This window comes from Amblyomma americanum, chromosome 6 (genome assembly GCF_052857255.1).
Source record: "Amblyomma americanum isolate KBUSLIRL-KWMA chromosome 6, ASM5285725v1, whole genome shotgun sequence".
Classification (NCBI taxonomy): Eukaryota; Metazoa; Arthropoda; class Arachnida; order Ixodida; family Ixodidae; genus Amblyomma; species Amblyomma americanum.
In genome coordinates, this window is record NC_135502.1 from 14,545,869 (window position 1) to 14,568,873 (window position 23,005).

The window sequence follows — 23,005 nt, forward strand, 5'->3', positions numbered from 1 at the left end:
TCAAAGATTCAATATACATCAGCGAGCAGTGAACACCGTGGTTTCGGTTCATTTCAAGTATTCACAATCACATCAATTTTTACGACTCAATGTGGGGCAGTAACCGTTAGCATGAACGTGTAGTGTCGTAAAAAAAAGCGTTTAAAGCGATTAAAAAAGTGTCCCTACAAGCTATCTGACCATCTATATTCCGAGTATTGCATGAACAATTAAAATAACCTGTTTTTACGCTTTTTGCCTGCGGCAATTATATGTGTCTCATCGAACACTGAGTGTGTCCTTCGATGATATCATTGAGTGACCTGCGGACCAGTAGGCACTCGTACCTAAGGCGTCACAATGAAAACAGGCCTACGTCTGCTCCTCGCACGAACTATGGGTGCGAAGCAACAAGCCACGCTGCGCGTAAGTTATTTAACCGATTTGGAGTAATCCATCCTTCGTGTCGTGCTTGGTCGTACAAACTCATAACAATTTTTTCATGTCATTGCTTTCCGTTTAGTGTGGTTATTTTTCGTAATTTAATGCATGAGCAAGAATTCTGCGAAAAAATCACCAGAGAAACAATCTAGGAGGCAGTTTGGCCGCCTAGGACACGTGACCTCCTGGCGTCATCACAACCTGCCCACAGGATTGTGAGCAAAGTGCGCACCGCGCCAGGTGGCAGTTAAATGACTGATCGCGGCACGCTGCTCGGGAAGACCGACCTGGGTCGCACAAGCCCCACTGGTGGCAGCACCTGCCATCGCAGGTCAGTGGCGCACCGCTTAACCCGTACACCACTGCATCGGGAACGAAATGAGGACTCCCGAGAATGTTAAGTATAGAATAAACCATTATGCATATATGGGCATTGACTCATTACCTTATCGCGTCATATCTTTTTTAGGCAGAGCTTAAGTGTTCCCGCCAATAAAGCTTGTCCATAATTTTTGTCCGTTTGTCCATCCGTCGCTCCACACCACTGGTAAACTCGCAGGAATACACGGAAGAAAATTTAGCTTTTGCGGTATTCGAACCCGCTACTAGGCAGACGCCGTAGCTAACCACTAGAGCACTGCTGCAAAGTTACTGTTCTTTTTACTACCTGGCATTTTCATCTTCCTTATAAGGCACTGCGATCGAGGAGATGTTTCGCAGATGGTCACTTGCCATAATTCAAGAAGACAAGGCAACAATAGTTATTCAATCCTTACTGCGCCGATATGAGCCCCTATCTGGCTGCTCAGGAACCCTTACAGCAAGGCCATGCGACGCTGACTACGTTAGCTCAGGAGAGAAGGCAGGGTAATGGGATTCATGGCAATACAAAAGAAAATGAACAAGGGTGGGGTAGCAGCCTCAGACTTTTAGCAAACGTTTCGACAAGAAGACGCCTTCGTTTGGACAAGACGGTCATGATTGGCAGAAGTTAAATAGCGTCTTGACTAAAAGGAAACCGAACTGGCGAGGAGTGTGATGCCATAGAGTGGAGAGGGAGACAAGGTGGAAAACGTGAACTTGAAAAGGCTGCTGCCCAGGCAGGACTGGGACAGGTGGAATGGTAGAGAGGAGGGCGGGTTGACCAGGAAAATTTCGCATAAAGAAACGCAGCTGTACAGCAGGACCAATTACGGGAAAGTTAAAAAGATATAAAAAGGGGACACAAGAGGGGAGAGTTATAATGGCTCAGAAAAGCGTGTTTCATCTACGAGAATACCACAAGAAAGGAAAAGAAAAAATTTGGGAGGGGAGAACGGAGGCCAACAGCCACTTTGCTTCCGCCAAAATTCAGCCAAAATGCCACAGTCGAAAAACTCCGTTGGTCAGCCGGACTAGGAGAAATATCCAAGTGACAATGATTAGTCACCCAGCACCTCTCTGAGACAACACCGCGACTCGGTAGCGGCGGCGATTCGGTAGCAGAATGCCAGGATTTCCACAACATGCATATTTCTGGTGTATACATTTCTCTCCCAAACCTTCCCCCAAAGAGGCTAGAAGTGCCTTTAATTAAATACAGAAAGACACCATGCAACGAAAATGATGGCACTACCAAGCGCACCCGCTGAAGAATGCTTCAGACACACCAGTGCCTAGAGACAGCTGTATCACGTACAGCCTCCATGAAAGACTACATGCTGGAATAGGACAAGAATAGGTTATAATCGACGTTGTGAGGTAGGCTCGCAAAGACGGCTTCTCGGCGGCTCACCAACTGGCACGGGGCCGAAGCATTGACCCCAAATCAAGGTTTAACTCCACCAGCTCGGCTCACTATCTGCAGAACACTGCTGGTTACAATTCCTAGATGTTCACCCCTCTCAATGATGCAATATAGTATAGAACCTGAGCGGTTTCCCCTTATTTGCCTAGCTTCTTATTGACCCGTTTTGTCTTGAAATGTCAAAATGCGGCATCTGCCAAACTGCGCTGGAAATTTCCTCCCTACCCTCAAACGAGCTACCGCTACGCAAATGGTTCGATGATTAGGGGTCTAGCCTCACTACCACGGGAATCGCGCATGGAACGCTTTGAGGACCATACTACACACAACGGTGGCGCTTTGAAATAAAGCAGAGGACGAGGCTACTCATTCGTCAGTAACTTCAATGGAGGATGTTTCCTGACAACCGGGACTGACTACTGCTGCGTGGTTGTTGATGCTTAGCACTCGGCGAAAGTAAGACGTACCGATTGACGCTGCATACGAAAGTGGCTGCCCCAGACAATGTCGTCTGCGTAGCATCAATCGCATGGGTGGCCGGAAAGGTGGCGCTCAAACTGAGTTTTCCGCCAGTTACGGAGCCTCATTACCGCGTGGCCCACATGGACCGGGAGCACAAAAACAGCGGAAGGGGCGCCATTGTCGTTGGGCCGCGCCTGGCAGCCCCGTGCGGGTCAGCCTTCCGGCAGGCGCCGGCGCACGAGGGACAACAGCTCCGTCCAGCGACGCGAGGATGCGGCGAATGCAGCGATGGCCGACGCTGCTCTTGCTGCTGTTCAGCGCCAGCGCGGCTTTTTGGGCCTGGAATAGCAGCCGGGAAGCTTTGACGCTAGCGGAGAACGAACACGACAAGATTCCCTTGGAGATGTACGGCATCCTGCCACTGGAGTCCGAACCTTCAGTCTGGTAAGGCAGCTTCGCTGATTACTGCGTTTCTTTTTTCTCTTAAACTGTTCCCGTGATTACACTTAAAGCAAAAGTGGAGACTTGCACCCGGCTGCCAGATCACTTTGGACCGTTGTCCACACAGCGCTGCTGCTGCGTTCTGCATTCACTTCGATAGTTTTTAACACTGCTTTCAGACTTGAACGTCCACTTGCACGGTCATTAATGCCAAGACATCACAAATTGCCCGTAATCTCCTTTTGACTGCGAATTATACTGCGAAAATTTAAGACAAATGTGAACTTGAGGGCCGTCTCTGGAACAACAGAAGGATAAGAGGAAACGAGCAACGTTCACGCAGTGATTCACAACGCCTCGTTTGACCTGTCGTTCTATAGCGGACGACGCCTCACTTGTCGGATGTCTTGAGTCCGGTATTTGAGTCAACTTGATCTCAGTTCACTCACGGAGGGATCTTCAAGATAAGTTTTGAAAATGGCAGGAGAACGTCGGTCTTCGCGCAGATTATAAAAAATCGTGGGTCTTCCAGGGAGTCGCCTATAAACCCACAATTCTTATAGTAAAATAACAGAATGAATACATTCCGTTTCTTCTTGGGTAAAACTCGGCATATCACAAAGCAGGTAGAAATATAAGCCGAGGGTATTGAATCTGCGGTGTGTGAAGGGCCCGCCTGAGGAGACTGGCGGAGCCAACGGCCACCCCCCAGGACCTGGTGAGCAGCGCGAGGTTCGCGCCAGGAGGGCGTTTCCAGGGCTTCGAGAGCACGGCAGCGCTCTACAACCACATCCAGCTGAGCGTGCACGAAATGGACCGCTTCCTTAGCTTCCACTTGCGGTCGGCCGCCAAGAGGGCATCCAAGGCGGTCGCCCACGCCCTGGCCACAGTCTCCGTCTCCGCCCGCGAGCGTCTTCGTCACCTGGCCGCCGAAATCAGAGCCATGGCTCACGAAACTGGCGTCGTGAAGCGAAAGCGCCAAGCCCTGTTTCAGCTGAAGAACAAGGTTGGTACCTTTCCTCACTTTTCGTGGCACTACACACGTCCATTTTTTTTCCCTTTCCGCTTACCGTAGCACGTTCGCCTTGCTCGAAAAGCGCCGATGTGGTCAAGCTGATGTCGAGCTGCGCTAGCTGAAGCATTTAACAAGTTAAATTCCCATTTGCGTGTCTCTTAGTAAGCTGGCGTGGCATTCGAAGCGAATTCGAAGCGGCTAAGCCGACCGAGGGCAGTGCTCCCCCAGACAGATTATTCCCCAAACCGAACAATGTTGTCCAAAAACTAGATATACTCTTCCTTGGGTACCTTCACGGTAAAGCTCAAACCTTTCCCCAACTCTTCAAAATTCCCGACGACGTGTTGAACCACACTACAACCTCGGCTACAACTTGGAACGCTCAAAACTTACGAACCAGTGTTTTGCAGCCTCGTGCATTAAGCCATATTGCTTTCAAAATCCTGTCCTCACAAGAAGGCTAGCTTGTGCAACCGGGTTAGCCATTTCAAGGAGTCTCCTTTTCCTGGCAAGTCTCTTGCATAAATATGTGAAAGAGTGGCTGAAAAACTAAAATTCCCATCAGAGAAAATGGATGGCTGGAAGTAACGGACGACAGCAATCCCGTATGTTAATGCCGTGTGCATGGCCTGCACAAAGCTAACGTTGCAGGAAGGTGCGGTGTAAAAAAGCTTTTCGCAATCGAGAGCAAGCTACGGATAACTTGTGTCTGCGTCAGAAAGCGTGCAGGTAGGAATAAGAATAGCACACAGAGAGGGTGCCGCATGCGCCATGAGCAAGTGTTTATGCCATGCAGGAATAGCCGGAGGAGGGGGGGGGGGGGGGCGCTATAAAATTCTCTCCTCGTGTGGAATCAGTTATATTGGGCAAACGGGACGATAAATTGATGTGCGCCTTGGAGAGCATCGAGACGCTCTGGGTGAGCCGCCGAGCTGGAATCGAGAGCGTCGCCGCTGCTATCCGTATTTCGACCGCGCGATAATAGTCTAGAAGAACGAGCATCGGGTGTCTAGCGCAGTCGTTGAAGCCTTCTGCACTCAGAGAGAAGGGGACGCGTTCGTTGCGCAGCCATCACTTAAAGGTGCACTAAAGAGTAATCTGAACTCGTCTTTTTACCGCGGGAACTCTATCTACACGTTCCGAGCATCCATAGAAACTTCAAATTATTTTCCTGTTTGGCCGATTTCTCTAATTTAAATCGGATTAAACATCCCTGCTACCGCCCTTTTCTAGCTCAGCGCTGGAGGTAGGCGGAGTCAGCCAACGCGTGGAGTGCCTTTCAGCAAGTCCCGTGGCGGCTGCGCTTTCACTTTTATTTTGTTTTATGTTTCTGTCAATAAATGGTTCCAGTCGCAGACAACATAGCCGCAGATTAGGCCCACAGAGATAAAAATACGCCTGGACTCTGATTCACATATCACTCCGCCGATGGCAGAGCGGCATGCCGCCACGGGACCTGCTGAAAGACACTCCACGCGTTGTTTGAGTCCTTCTACCTTCACCTTCAGCGTTGAGTAAAAAAAAAAAAAGGCGGGAGCCGGGACGTTTATTAATTCGATTTAAATTAGGGAAATCGGCCGCACAGGACAGTAATTCGAAGATTCTAAGAATGCTCGGAACGTGTAGATCGAGTTCCTGCGATAAAAAGACGAGTTCAGATTCCTCTTCAGTACGCCTTTAATCTAAAAGAGTGAGATTGTGTTCATGCAATCCGTACTGGCTTTCCCTCCCTGAGCAATGCAAACAAAGTATGAGGTGCAGGCTTTCTCACTCTTATGCATGACCGGCGAGCGAACGTGGGGCTTTTTGTTTTTGATTTTATCAGTACTTTACAGATACTGTATCTGTATCTGTACATCACTTTGTTCTTTTGTTTGCTCTTCATGGGTTTTCTCTATAGAGAGTATGCACCGACGTCACAGTGGCGGCCATTTAGTGGTGCATGTACCACTGCGAAAAGCTGCAAGCATATCTAATACGCTTATTGCCACATGCTCCGGACTGCACTGATGAAGCTGCGCGCTGCCCCACAAAATGGTGCCCATGACGTCACGCGAATATCTCGGATACACATGCGTGCTCTCTGAATAAAGCAACCACTTGACAGCCAGCGCTCTGTTTTATTGGTCTTCCTTCATCGCCCTGCGCCTTTTGCACCTTTTCATTATGTCAAGTAGCAAGCAACCCGCCCAACTTTCGCCCTTCAGAAATGTATGACTCAGCTATCAAACTGATCTAACGTATTCCAAAGCATTGTCCCCTCTATACAGTTTCTGCCAGGATATTGATTATCATCCTGCTTTCTTTATTTTTTTTATCCAGAAAGCTTATGCGGTTCTGAAGTTTTCGTGGCCTACTTCTGATTCTATCGCGAACTTCAGCCACCCAGCGATCACTGGGCCGTTTTATTTTTTCCCAGATGAGGAGTTTATTTTGACGATATGCCTCCCATTTTTTTATCTATTTCATTTTGAGAAAGCTGCGCCTATTTCGCCACTCTATGCTCCCTCAAAGCCACCCGTCGTTGTTCAATTGCCGCCTTAATTTCTTTATTCGACCAGCTTGGTGGCTTTCTTTTTGCGTTCCAACTGTTTGCAACGGGATGTTCAAAAAGGCCCGCCATCTAGGAAGTAGAAAGCGAACTGCTGCGAGTCTATGTCGGGCGCGCGGGAAACGAAACTGAGTGGCGGATGCATAACCTCAGTGAAGCGATCGCACCTATTCATTTTGCAAACAATGCCTTCCCACTGCTATGTCCCCTTGTGCGTGCAGCGAGGACAGAAGGATAACACTGGAAAAGAGATAGGACTACGTTTTCGCCAGTGATTTTGTGAAGTGAGCAAAAAGTAACACAAACTGTAGAACAAAAACCACTCTCGACTGACCAGGTGCCACGCTGCTTACCGACTGTTCAGCATTATGTGCAAACATCAGGTTTTGCTACTTTTTTCGTGCTTCGGCGTGCCATATATTCTCTGCCTTTGTGATTTATGTATTGACTTTTACGCGAAGGTGAAATTCTTAAAGAGTTCGAGGTTGAATTGAGATTGAGAGGTTGCGATTGTTGTTGGCTACAGGAGAGCAGCATTCTGAGCCTTCTGAAGAAATTGTAGAAAGCGGGAAGCCTCCCTTTTAAGTGTTCGGTTCCCACGCGGGCAAACAATGGCCTAAAAATTAAGAGAGTCGTGTGGGACCCTCGTCCTCCAGGCGGACTCGAGCAGGACCTGCCGCTCCGCGTCTTAATCGGGAAACTATGAGATAGTGTTGTAAATCACAAATCACCACTAGAATAACACAGTGGAGGCGATGTCTATCCTGTCTTATACATCCACGCTGATGCACAAGCAGAGCCTGTGCGTACGCAGTGCAGCGGAGCGCCTTAAGCCTTCTTCAACCCTCTGGCCACACAGGGTTGATTAGGCGGACACCACAGGGATTTGAAAGGGCTTATGCCTGTATCTCTAAAAATGGCTTAGAATCTTGAAGGACTCTTCTCAGTGGTTCAGCAGACAAAGTTTTATGGTCGAGGCTGTCAGCTGCTTCGTTTTCATGGACGTCCCTGTGAGAAAGGATCCATTGAAAAGCATAAAAAGTCCCCAGCAGTACAGTTGCAGCATCAAAGGCATCAAGCAGAGGCATAACCTTTCAAGAGAGAAGCCACGCATTAACCTTTGAGGTCTTTGTTTCGAGCCCGCCAGAATTACAGCAAATTAACCCGAGAAAAAAGTTTTCGTAAACCTCCTTCGTAACACGGACTCGGCGGCGGAGAAAGCGTGCGGGCCATCATCTTTCGTGTTCGCCGCGGACGCTTCTTGACTGCAAAAACTTTTGACTTTCCGGGAACCTCCGCCCTAATAGCTAGCGCTCTAAAAATATCCACTGTGCACCGACTCCACTGTGGAATGCCCCGGCTTAAGGACCCACTGGGGTAAGGTTTTCTGTGCCCAGATGTAAGGACACCCAAGACGGGATTTCTGATCACAACTTCAGTATCATCCAGGTAGCTGACCAAAGTGCACGACTGCGGGTGCTCCACGCCGCTGCTAGAGCGACAAAGGCAGAATTTAGCCGTCCTCGTTTTTATGGAGGAAAAACGCTAAGGCGCCTGTGTGCTGTGCGATGTCAGTGCACGTTAAAGATCCCCAGGTGGTCGAAATTATTCCGGAGCCCTCCACCACGGCACCTATTCTTCCTTTCTTCTTTCACTCCCTCCTTTATCCCTTCCATTACGGCGCGGTTCAGGTGTCCAAAGATATATGAGACAGATACTGCGCCATTTCCTTTCCCCAAAAACCAATTATTATTATTATTGAACCAACGAGTGCTCATCCAACAGGTGATCTCGCCGGCCAAGGCCATCGGGGTCTTGTACTGCGGACTCCATACAACCACCAGCTCAGACGGCACCTTTTATTTGATCATTACATGTTCCCCCTCCTTCTGATGTCACGGTACGATTTGCAGCCTTCAGCCCAGGAACGTTTTCGGACTCATCATCGTCATCAGCTTGACTCCTGTGTAATGATTAATAAGTTTAAGATGTGTGGTCCTTTTAGCAGCGCACTATAAATAACATAATCTTAATAAAATTAAGGCACATTGGATCTTCGCAACGCCGTCGGCAGCGATGCAAGCTATAAAATGGCGTCCTCTAGGGTTTAGTTAGGCTAGCTTCAAAGCATGAAAACTGTGTGGTGAGAAGCAAGCATATCTCATGCTCACCTCGTTACGTGGTTTCGCAGCGCTAGAGCCGCCAGCAGGTGCCCAAGGCGGCAGCATCACCCCCTCTCCACGCGCGAAAAATTACTGAACAGCGCCGTCAGGAGAAGCGCAACTTGCAGGGTCTCGGCTCACAGTTCGATATATCAAATGTTCCGCTAAACACGAGTTCGATAACTGCGAACAAAACTGCTGTACATTTTCTTAGGGCTTTCAAGGGGATGTTTTGACTTCGCTAAAAACAATAATCTGATTATGGGTGATGGACTATTGTGCCAAAAAGACACAGTGAAGTTGTTTGACATTATTTGCGGCCGTCCTTACAAACAATGCAACGGAGCTCTGTCGGATGCTTGAGCGCTGTACAACAGCAACAATATAGTGAGCGTTAGGCAGATCTGGCAAAGGAAGAGCGGTGACACTCGTCGAATTTGTGCGCATAAGGAAGTCAACGGTGCCCTTCAAAAGTGGTCTTTTTTTTATTGCGAAACAAAGCCAATCATCCATTATTTTTCATGACTTCAGGACGTAGAACTCGTCGAGCTTGACGGAGGTTTCTTTGTCGCGCTTTTCAATCTATTCGGGAAAGCCAGAAATTGCAGGTGCCTGCAACGTCCGCACTGCCGAGCAGTCACGGTGAGTCTAGTAGCTCAAGAATAGTTTGTTCCTCGGTTGATTAACCGCTTCGCAAGAATAAACGGGTCCCAACGCTGCACTGCAAGTCCAGCACGACCGTTCCCACGACTCGACAAGATCAGAGCAGAATTGTTGATCCAGCCTCCCTGCGCTGGACAGCCGCTTGACCGTTACACTTCTTTTCTCCGGATGTCGCTCAGTACCTGACTATCAAAAAGCAGATCACTTTATATTTGAACTTTGTGCGGGGCCAACTTGTATTTCCTCAAATACTGTGTGTCCGGCATCTTGATCAGGCTATCTATATATCTTGTGTGTGTATCATGGTTTTGTAGTCACATTTAGGCTACAAGGAATTCCCTTTCAGTTAACAGTACCAGACTGCTAGCACCTTACTAACGCATTATACGTTTTCACACGGCAAGGAGTATGCGCTGAACGTGCCTCAGAGTACAAACTGCGACCGGCGCGCAGGTGCGGCGTGCCATCGAGCGGAACCAGAACGAGGGCAACTGCTCGCGGGCGCTCGTGTGTCGGCTGGCCAACCCGTACGGCTTTTCGTCGGCCATCCACGACGTGCTCTGGTGCTTGGCGCGGGGCGTGAGCCTGGGCCGCCCGGTGCTGGTCGACTCGGAGCCATGGCACTACGCGCCGTCGGCGTGGAACAGCGTATTCCTGCCGCTGAGCTTCGCCTGCCCGGAGAGAGTGGAACCGCACTCGCCGTGGCCCGGAGAGAATTGTGAGTGCACTCGAAAACAGCGCTGTCCACTTTGGTGTGGAATTTTACACATTTGCGATTTGGCACTGAAAGTCGTCCTTTAATCAAGCACCTTGCCTACACTGTTCCCACACCGCCTGAATATGAAGGCATAACTACAGGTTATGATTGCGCTGTTTACAGGAAGATGACTGTAGTGACTAATAGGAGCCCTCACCGGTAAATGCTGGCGGTCTACACGTTAAACGTCAACATTCGGACGCGTGATGGTAATGTGTTGTCATGTGACCAGAGCCAGGCACGTGGCCGTACGCTCGCGGCGAACGTTATGGCAGCCCAGCTTACCTGGAAGTCTGTAGGCCTTAGTCTCTACTTTAGTGCTCAGGCATTAGCAAAAGCCAGCCAGCACCACGACGACAATTTTAGCCAAGTCTTTCGCGTTAGGCCCCAGAGTTCTACCACTTAGCCCCATTTTGGCAATATTTTGCGAATAAAACATTGGTTGCTAAGCGGCCTGAAACGTGGTTCTCAAAAGCTCCTTGTCTTGATGGGGTCATCGGCTACTGTGCTCTCCAGTCACGAACGCGGCTGAAGAGCACGCAGTGCGTGAGCGAAAAAAGGCATTCTACCTGCCGTTTCTGTTATAGTTAAGAGTTAGAGTTATAGCCAGCAAAGAGTTATAGCCTCGACCTAACGCCTCCCATCCCAAAAAGGACGCTTCGCATGCCAGCATTTCGGAGGCACAGAGTGAACGCAGACATAGCATGACATCTCCTTGCAATGGGTCAGTCACCAGCGCTTCTTAATTGTACAGGACTTGAGGGAGAGGGAATGAGAGCAAAAAGATGGGCTGGCAGAGACAGACGTTAACCAGACGGGTGTTCCGGCTAGCTAACCTGCACTCGGGGAAAGGGAAAAGGGGACGTAAAAGGGAAAGAGAGGGACACGGGGCGAGGAGCAAGAGCATCAGGTAAGGACATGCTTGCTGCCAAGTCACAATCTAACGCCCAACAACGACGCCCTTAGGTATCGAAACAGTGCTTAGTATGCCTTGAGGACAGCCGATTTATCTGACAACAGTCCCAGGATTTTGCTCTTCGTCAGGAGGCGAGGATCGAGAAGATTTAGAGCACAGCACAAGGTTTTTATTTCGGTGCTAAAAACAGGACGTTCACAGAGTTGATGTTTGTGTCACAAGCAGGGCTGTCGGCCATGCCAATGAGTACCGCATTGTAAGAGCAACATCGAGCAACAGATGGCAGAGTAATGTTGCTTCACGCTACGGTAAATAAGGCGGAAGAGAAAGGTGCACTTCCATGACCAGTAATTGAGGCGAGGCGGATTCGGGGTAAACTATCGGTATCAATCCTATGGCTTACTGCGTTATTGAAACCGTCTATCTATGGTAGGTTACGAGGAATAGGCATGTGCGGTGAAAAAAAAACAGTAGTTATGAGTAAATGAAAGGCGCAGTAACTGCTCTCTCCACGCATAGTACAACAGGGGTGAAAAGGGTGCGAAAGAAAGATTGAGATCAAGAGGAGCCTTAGGGGAGTGCTCCTGAATAATTTCGGCCACTTGGGGTTGCTTGAACGTGCGCAGACACCACCCAGCCCGCGGACGCCTTTTCGTTTCGCCTCAGTCGAAACGCTGCCACCATGCGTACTGATGGCCACAGCTCGTTGTTCCACCATAGATGAGAGAGAGAAAGTCACGTGGCATATTTACCGTGTCACCTTTAATAGAGTTATTGAAAATTAGTTAACCACCTTACTACTTCGTGTGATTGACATGTTTTCTAATATTCGGGAACAACTATGCCGCAGACGCCATTTTCACACCTCAAAAAAAGACTTTTTTAATTATTGGGACGGTGCACGTCAATGTGATTCCGTTGAGTCTACGTTGCATTAGCACATTTTTGAAGGTAACCGGCGTCGTGTTGCATATTTGTCCAACGCGTAAGCAGTGTCACCAAACCGCGCTGCACTGCTGGAGCTTCCCCGAGATGTTGCCGAGGCTCTGGTCGGCCTGCACGGCGACCCGTACGCCTGGTGGCTCGGCCAGCTGATGGCTTACATCATGCGACCTTCGGAGCAGCTCGCGAACATCGTCGCCAAGGCCAAGAGCAAGCTGCAGTTTCAGTCGCCAATCGTCGGGTAAGCGAAACGCTGCAGAAGCCAGCCGCATGTGCAACGAACCGGTTGTTAATGCAATTGCTGCAACTACTACCAAACCAGTATAACAGCTTGGAAACCAGCCCAGTTTCCTGCAGTCTTTTTCTTTTTTACCTGGGGGTTCCGGCAACAAGGATAAGCCGCCAGAATTGTACAAGTCTGGAATATATCTCAGAACTCTAAACGCCCACTGTCCCGTGATGAGGACCCTGGGGCGGTTAGTTGTTAATTCTTGTCTTCCTTTACTTTTGAATTTTCCGCTAAGCGTCGAATGAAAGTAACTGTTAAGAGAAAAAGAACACACAAATGTGAGCTGCTGAAGAAGAAACGCGATGGAGTAGATTAATACTTCCATCATCTCGTTTTGCTGTTCTCTGTCTCGTTACTGCCTCGTCCCTTTTTTTATTTTTATTTTCATGCATTAATGATTTTTTGTAATAATCACGGCTCACACCCCTGGCAGTTTTTTTTCTCTCTATGCTGCATCGTGGAGCTTTCTTTCACCGATGCGTAAGTAGAAATTCCGAGACGATGTAGTGTGAATAGTTTCATAGATCTTTTGTACACATTCTGTCACTTAGCTTTGCTGACGAGGCTCTGAATGCACATATAAAGGACACAAAGTTTCGGAAAAGGCAAGTTTGTGCGGCAAGCTATTTACTGTTTCGTACTGCGTCAAGCTGACAAAAACACGAATCGTAGGCAAAGAAAATGCGCTTGTTCCTTTCGTTTGCCTCCTTATGCCGTGTTTTAGTGCGCTAGCACTTATAGTGACCATTCCCGCACTTAGCCGTTAGGTGTTTGCGTGTTTGTCGGTCTGTCGGTACGAAGCCTTTTTATGGCAGGCTGCTCACCTGCCCAGGTATATAAGTATATTATACAACAAGAATCGTTCAGACGTGAGAAGACACAGTTTAATTGACGTTTCGGCCGCGGGACCGGCTTTCTTTTTCTGAAAAGTTCTGGTCCGCCGAAACATCAATTGAACTCTCTTCTCACGTCTGAACCGTTGTTGCGTCTAACCGAACCCAAGGAACATTTTTCTACACTCGCACTTTATCTCTCTCTCTTTCTCTCTATCTATCGCGCACGCACGCACGCACGCGCACGCGCACGCACACGCGCGCACACGCGCGCACGCACACGCACACACACACACACACACACACACACACACACACACACACACACACACACACACACACACACACACACACACACACACACACACACACACACACACACACACACACACACACACACACACACACACACACACACACACACACACACACACACACACACACACACACACACACACACACACACACACACACACACACACACACACACACACACACACACACACACACACACACACACACACACACACACACACACAGCGACCTGCTCACCGTGTCAGGCGGCAGCTCAATTAATCGTGAGAGGCTGCTCGGGAAGAGCAACCTGGGTCGCAACCCAACCCAAGCAACCCAAGTGCTACCGATGGCAGCACCTGCCATAAACGGGCAGTGGCGCATCGCTTGACCGCTGCACCACTGCGCCAGGAGTGGTAGGAAGACTCCAAGAGAGCTATGACTGGTGACAATGACCAAATACGCATACATGGACATTAACCTATTATCGCTATCCGAACAACTGCCGTCCACACAACACTGGATCTGAACACCGGAACCGAAGGGAAAACCGAACTGCTAGCACATTACAGTTCAAAGCATACAACGTTACAGTTCAACGCATTAAGAAATAGTAATGATGTGTAAGGACAGGCACGTCCTTTACTACGTGTCCCAGATAAAGCAACCAAGGTTTCCTGCACTGTGTCTTACGTGAGTGAAACTAGCTGAGTGCGGTCGGGAATGGTAACGACGTCTGTAGTGTTTTATTGATCATTCTTTGTAGTAAACTAATCCTGAGTAGTTCTCTGTTCAACTCTTGGCTTCGGGAGCAATGTTTCGATTCGAAGTCTGACCACCTTGAAAAACAGCCATCTGCGGTTCTCTTAGTCAGGCATATTTCACGTAGCTCGATTTATGGGCATTACAACAAAGTCCACGAAATACACGAATACCACGTGACAGCGTCACTATTCCAGCTTTTAAATGGCCGATTTGGCTACAAATACTGAATTATTATTGGCCGAAACAAATTTTGTGCTCCTTCGCGAATTTAGGGCTAAGCTCCGAATCGCCGATTTCAATGCGTCATCATTTTTTCGCCAGCAACTATCTGCGCGTCGTAGAATGTGGGCTGCGAACCGGTTTTGAAGGCACCAATTTGTGAACCTGAACTAACAGAAAGTGATCACTCCATTTGTAATCGTTGAAAATTCGGCAACATGCGCACGATGTCCCAGTTTGTCTATTTTTTTTTCTAGTCTATATGCGCTTTGGGTGCTTTTTGTGAGCGGAGTATGCCTCTAATAAAAATGGATGTTTCATGCCACGTCACGTGAATCGCGGGGCACCGTCATTTCCACTACTTACGATGCTTACTGAGAGTAACGCGATGCTTTCACTTTCCGCGGTGCGTCAAGAGTTGCAAGCGCATATCTTGCTTGCAAGATGAAGAGCTGGACGAGCTGAATTGGATTCGCCCCGAAAGAAGTGCAGAAAACGAGGACGCAAGAAGGACGACGTGAAAAGAGTGCTTTCTCGCAACTAAATCTTTATTTGAAGAACACATAATAAATAAATCAACCTCGTTGTTTGTTTTTTGCGCTGCCTATTCTTTTCCTTACACTGCACCCTAAACGCTAAGGCCCGTCGGGAACAGCACTTCCCATATAAAAGGATTTAGTGCTAGCGCGTATGGAAGCGCTGAAGTGGCGGCGCTGTCGTGTGGTAGCTTTAGATCTTTCGGTTTAGGCAGATAAAAAAGGCTACGCGAAGTGTACAGTTGCGGACAGAATGTCACGGACCACACCTAGGCGCTCCAACTCTCATCGCGTTGGGCAAAACAAATTGAATGGTGTGCTGCGTTTATGCACAAGAGCACGAGCGGGATTTCCTTCATCTTGAAAAACAGCTCGAGGAGGATAAACTCTTGAAAAAGATGAACTCATGCCAACTAGCTCAGTTATCTACGCAAGGGGATTTGCTTGCATAACTGTTAATTAAAAATACACTAAATACTGGGGCCTGTGTCAAACCACTCCCAAACATTCTCAGTTGCTTTCAGTCCACCAGTACGCTACATATTTTTTAAAACGTCTATTACTCTCACCTGTTGCTCCCAGTGCGTTCCAACAAATCTTTAAAATTATATTTTGATTGTTTTGGGGGCATTTTAGGAACATAGCGGAATGTCTTTGAAATATCAATACTGGACATCAGTGGTGGAATATGTGATTTGAACATCCACCTCGTATGTGGGAGATGCGGGGTTCGATCCCCAATGCCGCCGGGTACCCACCGGCTTCCAACAGGTACGAAATTTTACCAGGCCTGCTGCCCTCCTTCCTACAGGGTTGAGATGCTAGGAAAATGGGTGTTTGACCACACCTTGTGTAGATGAAAAACACCTTGTTTTTCATTTACACAAGGTTTGAAAAAAACCTCTTTTTCCCAACAGATGTGCTTACTTGTTCTTCATTTCTTATGACCAAATTACTGTGTAATACTTTTTTGTTTTTTTTCTCGGTTTATTTCTTAAAAGCCAATCGTTTAATCATGCTCGTACCTCCTGGTTCTGCCACTGTCTCTTAATAGATTTTTCCGGATATAGTACCTCAAGTCAGTTTTGGCTTACACAGGCCTGTAACTAATAGCAGAATATAGAAACTGGCATTAAAGGATTTTTTTATTGGGCACATTTTTTTGTATTACGGTTTTTTTATTGTATCTGGCTGAAATGCACGCGTAAGAGTCGCTTTTCTGTACCTTACTTCTCCACTGCAGCCTTTCTTTTTGCCGCCGCGATATTTTTAAGCCGAAGGCCTCTATAGGCTCACGACCCGCCAGCGGGGATGTTCGCTGAGAAGTGTCACATTATAGCTGTCAATGAAGCTGATGACGTCATAAAAATAAAACAGAATAAGAAGCAAAAGCATTAAAAATAAATGAAAATAAAAATTAAAAAAAATAAGAAGCAAAAATATAAAAAATTAAAATAAAAATAGAAAATAAGAAATTTAAAATAAAAACGAAAACTGAAGATCACAACAGGAAAAAATCAATACAACTCGTACTGCCATCGCGGAAAAAACCCGCGTTCTAGAAAGTTCCATACTTTCACATTCGTGCACGTAAGCATACTTCAGTGCCCTCAGAAATTTATGTTTTGCTGTCACGTTTTTAATTCACCACTCACATTTCTTTCTTTTTTCTCCCTACTGCAGTGCTGAGGCGAAATTGCAGTACTGCCCGCGTGAACTAGGGTTTGATGGCTTGCTTATTACTGGCGGTAGTGGCGGTGTTCCCGAATTCATTACTTGGTGTTCGTGACTTCAAAAGTAAAATTTCCATCTCTCGTAATATGAGTCGTTGCCGCCGCGCGAACAATTCCTGCCGGGCGCAGGTTGCACGTCCGGCGCACGGACAAGGAGAGCGAGGCGTCATTCCACGACGTGGAAGAGTACATGGAGCACGCGGAGGCCTTTTTCGCCGCCGCCGGTGCCCAGGTGCCGCGCAGGGTGTTCGTCGCCACCGACGAACCGGCCGTCTTCCGAGACCTCCGGCACAGGTGACTTCATTACCGCTTGGGATCCCGTTACTTGGCTCAATGCTCCTGATATGTATTCGTGCGCCGCACAGTAAACATCTATTTCACGGAGGTTAGGAACACGACTACCCTCTTTGCTCCTCTGTGCAGCGGACGAACATGAATAGTACATGCAATGAATGTATCGCGGATGACTTAGAGCGCACTTCTCTGCCTGGTCTCGGTAGAGCTTACAGATTATCAGAGCAGGCGCAAATGTGGGGGACGGCGGCACAGCCATCGCTGTCAGTTCCTTCCTCCATCTGAAGGTCTGCTCTCCACATCTTGTGCAGGGACGAATTCACTGCTATCTCTTGGAGGATGCGTTTGTGTGTGTGTGTGTGTGGGGGGGGGGGGGGGGCTTGTTTAAGCAAAACATTTCTTAAATTTTCTCGGTCGAAAGAATAGAGGACCAGTGCGATATTCTCATACAGAAAAGTTGCACACTTTGCTGGATGAAGCGGTTGCCGTTGCCACCTCTTAAATCTGCCCAGGCATGTCCTTAACATAAAGTGTGACTATTCAGTCTACACATACTCTAGTACTTATGTTCGCTGCAATCTGAATGCAACGAGGAAGAAACTATTCCGCACAAATATTTTTGACTTAAGATTTGCGGAGATTCTTGCTTGCATATCCAGCGATGCCGTGCCCTCATCGAACTCTGCAAAATTCAGCCCGATTCTCGCGACACCTTACCATCCACGCGTATTTTTTATTGCACCCTTTTCGCAAAGTTCAGAGTTGTTCTCTTATATCCTTACTCTGTCCATCCATCCGTTTTTCACTAATTGCCGGCGCGTCAAACTTTTGAAGCGGAGGTGACCCCGCTACGCCTAACGCTGTAACAGCACTGCTGCGTCAGCATGGACACAGCCATAAATGCCACTCGCAGCCCTCCATGGCATCCTCCACGTCGCGTGATGAAGGATGGGAAACTGCGCAATCCAACCCGGCAGAAGTGAATGACAAAGTTCTTAAAGACATGACCCACAGTGAGTGTCTTACCGCGCTGCCGTAAAGGAAAGCGTGATCCCCGAAGACGAACACCACTGCCCTACACGTCGTCGTATTCTGCGTCTCATCGTGAGTAACACTAACGCCCCGCTCGTATGAACTGGTTGACGGGGTTTTGATGGTTGCCGCCCTCCGTTTCCATGAAGCCGCATGTCCAGCGGCCCATTTGAACCTACGGCCCATCGCCTCCCAGCAGGGAATTTGGTCCGGTTATGGGGCCCATGCTTTGAAGTCATCCCTTATTGCGCCATCCCTAAGGCTTCCTGCCGCCGGGTAGTCCATGGCACTGAGCCCGGACTTTACCCTGAAACCCTTATGGACAGCCTCGAATCGTTCTGCACGGACATTTTCACAACACGAACTGGCCGACTCGTTATCACCCCTGATCGCCTTCGACGCAATCCCCGTTCCCCTATCCATCTTGTACCTCTGCGCCCTGTATAAGTATCGGACCGCCCGCTCGTTCTGAGTCTCTGATGCTGGCAGTACGTGCACCGAGCCCTAAATTGCCCCCGTCAGCACAAGCCCAGCATATGCCCCGTATGTTCGATTAAAACTGCCGGCCCAAACTCCCCACACCGTTACTCGTAGTACGGCTTACGCAACGGATACGTGGACCTCTCTTCTCACCCTCTTTCAGACAAAAATGTGCGTTCCCGCAACACCGAAACCAACAAAGCAACATGAACGCTTATTTTCGCTGAAAGGACATCGATGAAAGGGTTAAGAAACGTATTACTGACCAGCATTTCCCCCAGCCCACACAATGCCCCAAGGAAAATGCAGACCCCCCCAGCATCAAATAAGTCACAGCGGACAGGGCTTCCAAGCCAGGTTGTACGCCCACCACCACCAACACAAGCAATAAAACATCTTAAGGCGTCCCGACTGACAAAGCCACAACAAGAATTCCCTCCATCGAATCAAAGCCTGGCGCTACGGCAGCACAGCACCTGGCGCCGGTAACCCGTTCAACGACACTTCTGGTGCAAGTCAAGGGGATCCAGCCAGAAGTCACGGTCACCAGAGTTACGCCCGGCTGCCCTACACGCGCCAGGTGGACCAAGCACTCAACGAATTCCCTCCTTACCTCCCCTACCAATCCCACTTTCCCGGAGTGCCTGGCTCGCCTCGGATATTCTACAACTTTGTACAAGACCAGCTGCCCTCGGGCGCCAGACTCGATCGCCCACTTCTTTGTAGTTAGATCTGAGCCACAAACAACATTACTACTACTACTACTACTACCACTACTACCACTACTACTACTACTACGACTACTACTACTACTACTATTATTACTATTATTACTATTATTACTACTATTACTACTACTATTACCACTATTACCACTACTACCACTACTATTACCACCACTACTACTACTACTACTACTACTACTACTACTACTACTACTACTATTGCAGTTTTGCAGTGCGAGGGCAGCGCGCTCAGAAATCGAAAGTGTCATTATAAATAACCCAACTAAAAGTTATTTGCCTCGTATGTATCAGTCCTGCACCATGAAACATGCGTACTGTGACAAAAACTGGAGAACACACTTAAGCTGCGCCTCAAGCGTATGACGCGATGGCGTCAATGAGTTAATGCCCAAGTATGCGGAATTGGTCATTCTCTATTCTACATTCACAGACGGCTGGGAGTCCTAATACCACTCCTGGAGCAGTAATGCCGCGGTTAAACAATGCGCCACTGCACTGCAATGGCTTGTGCTGCCACCGCTGGGACTTGTGAGACCCAGTTTGCTCTTCCTGAGCAACCTCGGTCATAAAGTCAATAACTGAACTGACAGCTGCCACGTTAGGCAGTTTTCTCACAATCCAGTGGGCATGTTGTGACGACGTCATAAGGTCACATGACCTAGGTGGCCCGCCTAGATTGCTTCTCTCGGGATTTCTCGCCAACGACGACGACAGGTTTCCCGCTGAACGGGGTTCTCAGCGGCATTGTGTTAATAGGCGACGTTTGAGACAAACAAACCGCAATCCAAAAAATTTGATGTCTCCACCCATGTAAGCAAGGGGCACTGTGTGCTTGGCCCAGGTTCCGAAACTACTCGTTCGTTGGCGACGAGGCCGCGTCGGCCGCCGCCAGGGAGCACCGGACGCGCTATTCGCTTCCTTCGCTGCTGGCGCTGGCCAGGGACCTGCTGCTGCTGTCCGAGTGCGACCTGGTCGTGTGCACCCTGTCCTCGGGCGTCTGCCGGGTCGTCTACGAGCTCATGCAGGCCCGGCGCACGGACGCCTCGGCGGATCTCGTCTCGCTTGACGTGGAATACTTCTACGCGTTCGTCCAATTCCCGGCGAGGAAGGCCCTCTATGGGTGAGCGACGTTGCATTGTTTCGATGTTCGCACCAGTATCGTACGCTGTGGAGTCACACAGTAACTACCGCTTAAAGCTTCCTCTTTTTAAATGGTGCTTTCCCGCGGAATAATTGTCTCGCAGGTAGCTCACTCCCGTTGCCGACAGATTACTGCTCGCGTTTTGAGCCTCGCGTTTATTCTGATTCAACTTATTCTGCCTTGAAAAGACGAGAAAATGTGTGTACTGTCTTGGACGACGGTTCAGGTCCACGCTTGCCTCGATAACAAGCACACCCTTGACATCGAAAGCCGGCACTGTATGAGCATTTACAGCCAATACCGAGGTGGTTTGGTTTGGTTTATGAGGTTTAACGTCCCAAAGCGACTCAGGCTATGAGGGAGGCCGCAGTGGAGGGCTCCGGAAATTTCGACCACCTGGGGTCCTTTAGCGTGCACTGACATCGCACAGCACACGGGCCTCTAGAATTTCGCCTCCATCGAAATTCGACCGCCGCGGCCGGGATCGAACCCGCGTCTTTCGGGCCAGCAGCAGACCGCCATAACCACTCAGCCACCGCGGCGGCTGCCAATACCCAGGAGGGAAAGATAGCTTGCCTACGCCGACGTTATCTTAGTGATCTAGATGTCCACCACCTGCTGTGGGTCTGCCCGACGCTGAAGCCGGCGAGAATCCCGCACCTGACGGCAGGGGGTCTCTCGCGGACCAATCCTTCGTCATATATTGCTTGGACGCAGGGAACGCATCATCACTCCTTCCTCGACTACATTAGATCGGCCAACCCTTTTTTCACTTTTGTACCACGGAACACCGCAGAAAAAGACGCAGACGCATTTAAGAGCGACTTGGTAGAGCGACTGCTCCGGTGAAGCGGTGGTCCCGGGTTCGAACCCCGGAGCAGGACGAATGTTTCTTTAACTGCGAAGTTTCTAAGAAAGCTGTGTAGCTTTCCTTTGTAGCCGTATGGTTGCGCTTGGGTGGATGCCACTGAGTAATTACGCCCTTATTAGAAATCTACTCCACCTTGGGGGATTCCTCTAAACACTTGACTAGAAAAGAACACGACGGCACCTGCTCCCAACGGTGCCGCAAGTTGTACAGATCCCTGAGATAAGATTCTGAACAAAGTTCCAACGTTCATGAAATGATTACGCCATAGTTATTTTTGACAAGCAGACTTTTTTCTGCTTTATAAATGTTTTCCCTCTAGATGTATAACATGCAAAGTCATTTTCAACTTCTACAGAGAAATACACAAAACACTTTTTGTTTGTGAAATCTGGTAGCTCTTTCACATTGGCGGTGCCTGCACAATTGGTGAATGCAATATCGGTCAATCCCTTAGATCGGAGGCAGCTTTTTTGTACTGTTTAGTCTTGAAAAGGTCCTTGCGAGAATTAACTGTCATTTGAACAAAATGCAGTCTCAAAAAGGCTGCGCAATTTCGGTGCATATTACATGAGAACGAGACAAATTGTAGCACAGGATCATGTACTGCGAGGTAGCTCAAGCGCTGCTTCAAGACAGGTGCCGCGTACAGTGGCGCTAACTGCACAGGCTGTCAAGGGAGGTCACTTTGAGGGCTGAATGAGGCGACGCCTTCGCAGCCACCGGCCGCTCCACCCCAAGGAGCTGTGGCTGCGCGAGGGCGACTCCGTCGAGAGGCTGGGCGACCACTCGGTGATCGGCGAAGCACGCCGCAAGAAGTACTGGGACGGTGTCTCCGTGGGCACGCTGCCGGGAACGGTGCTCACCGGCCTCTACCCGACCTACAAGACGGTGCCACAACTCCGCACCACCCAGCGCCGGCTGGGTCTGAACTAGAGGGGATTCTCCGCACTGCCCGGTCGCTATGGGCGGACCTCACAGCGCTCTGTGCTGGTCCAGCGAAGTCTTATAAAATCCACTCATTGCTCCGACTCTAGCCCCTCCAATGCACTCGCAATAAAAAGGCAAAAGGCCTCCTCACCCTTGCACTTGCGAATCATTGACAGAGGCAAATGTACCGCATCCCATTCATAAGAGCGCCCACTGATGTACGTAGGGCCTCGCGAGCCAGATTTTCGGTCAGTCGATTATGCGTATGCGCTAGGCGGCAACGCATTGCAGTCTGCAAAACAGAACTCGTATGGATTACTATAAAGGCCAGCCACGTGCCTTGTCTCTGTGGCCACATGGTCACGTGGCCGCACAGACAGGACACGTGGCTGCCCTTTATTGTTGTCGAGCCTTTCTTTACGGATAAGCTGCACGTAACCCAGGCGCAGCTTTGGGGCGTTAAATTCTAGGCATGCCATGCAGGTAGGAGGACGAGTTATACGGATCAGCTTGGAAGATCGAAAAGAGAAAGAAAAAGAAGACAGCTTCTCTGGATGCAAATTTGAGATTTCTGCACAGCTCGTACCCAGCGCTTCCGTGCGTATCTGATGAGGATAACGCACAATTCGACATACTACGCGCTGACGGCGATGCGGTTAACCTTGCGGGTGGTCCTTCAAAGCGCTTTCGCTAATGACAACGGGCGTTTCCTTGCGCAGACAATGTTAGT

At 49.1% G+C, this 23,005-nt stretch overlaps 1 protein-coding gene across 1 annotated transcript; it reads left to right on the forward strand.

Moving 5' to 3' along the window:
* The first annotated feature begins 2,845 nt into the window (after positions 1–2,845).
* LOC144094564 (alpha-(1,6)-fucosyltransferase-like) lies at positions 2,846–22,298 on the forward strand. Its single transcript, XM_077628483.1, has 7 exons — positions 2,846–3,112; positions 3,779–4,115; positions 9,954–10,218; positions 12,167–12,356; positions 16,914–17,078; positions 20,178–20,456; positions 22,065–22,298. Exons 1-7 carry the CDS (start codon positions 2,940–2,942, stop codon positions 22,279–22,281), a joined length of 1,626 nt encoding a protein of 541 aa, XP_077484609.1. The 5' UTR covers positions 2,846–2,939; the 3' UTR covers positions 22,282–22,298.
* The last annotated feature ends 707 nt before the right edge of the window (positions 22,299–23,005 follow it).

Excerpts from the sequence above, each read along its gene's own strand:
- LOC144094564 (XM_077628483.1), top strand. The coding sequence starts at position 2,940 with ATGCGGCGAATGCAGCGATGGCCGACGCTGCTCTTGCTGCTGTTCAGC. Across the intron at positions 12,357-16,913 it reads TTTCAGTCGCCAATCGTCGG|GTTGCACGTCCGGCGCACGG; the intron begins GTAAGCGAAACG and ends TGCCGGGCGCAG. Across the intron at positions 17,079-20,177 it reads TTCCGAGACCTCCGGCACAG|GTTCCGAAACTACTCGTTCG; the intron begins GTGACTTCATTA and ends TGCTTGGCCCAG.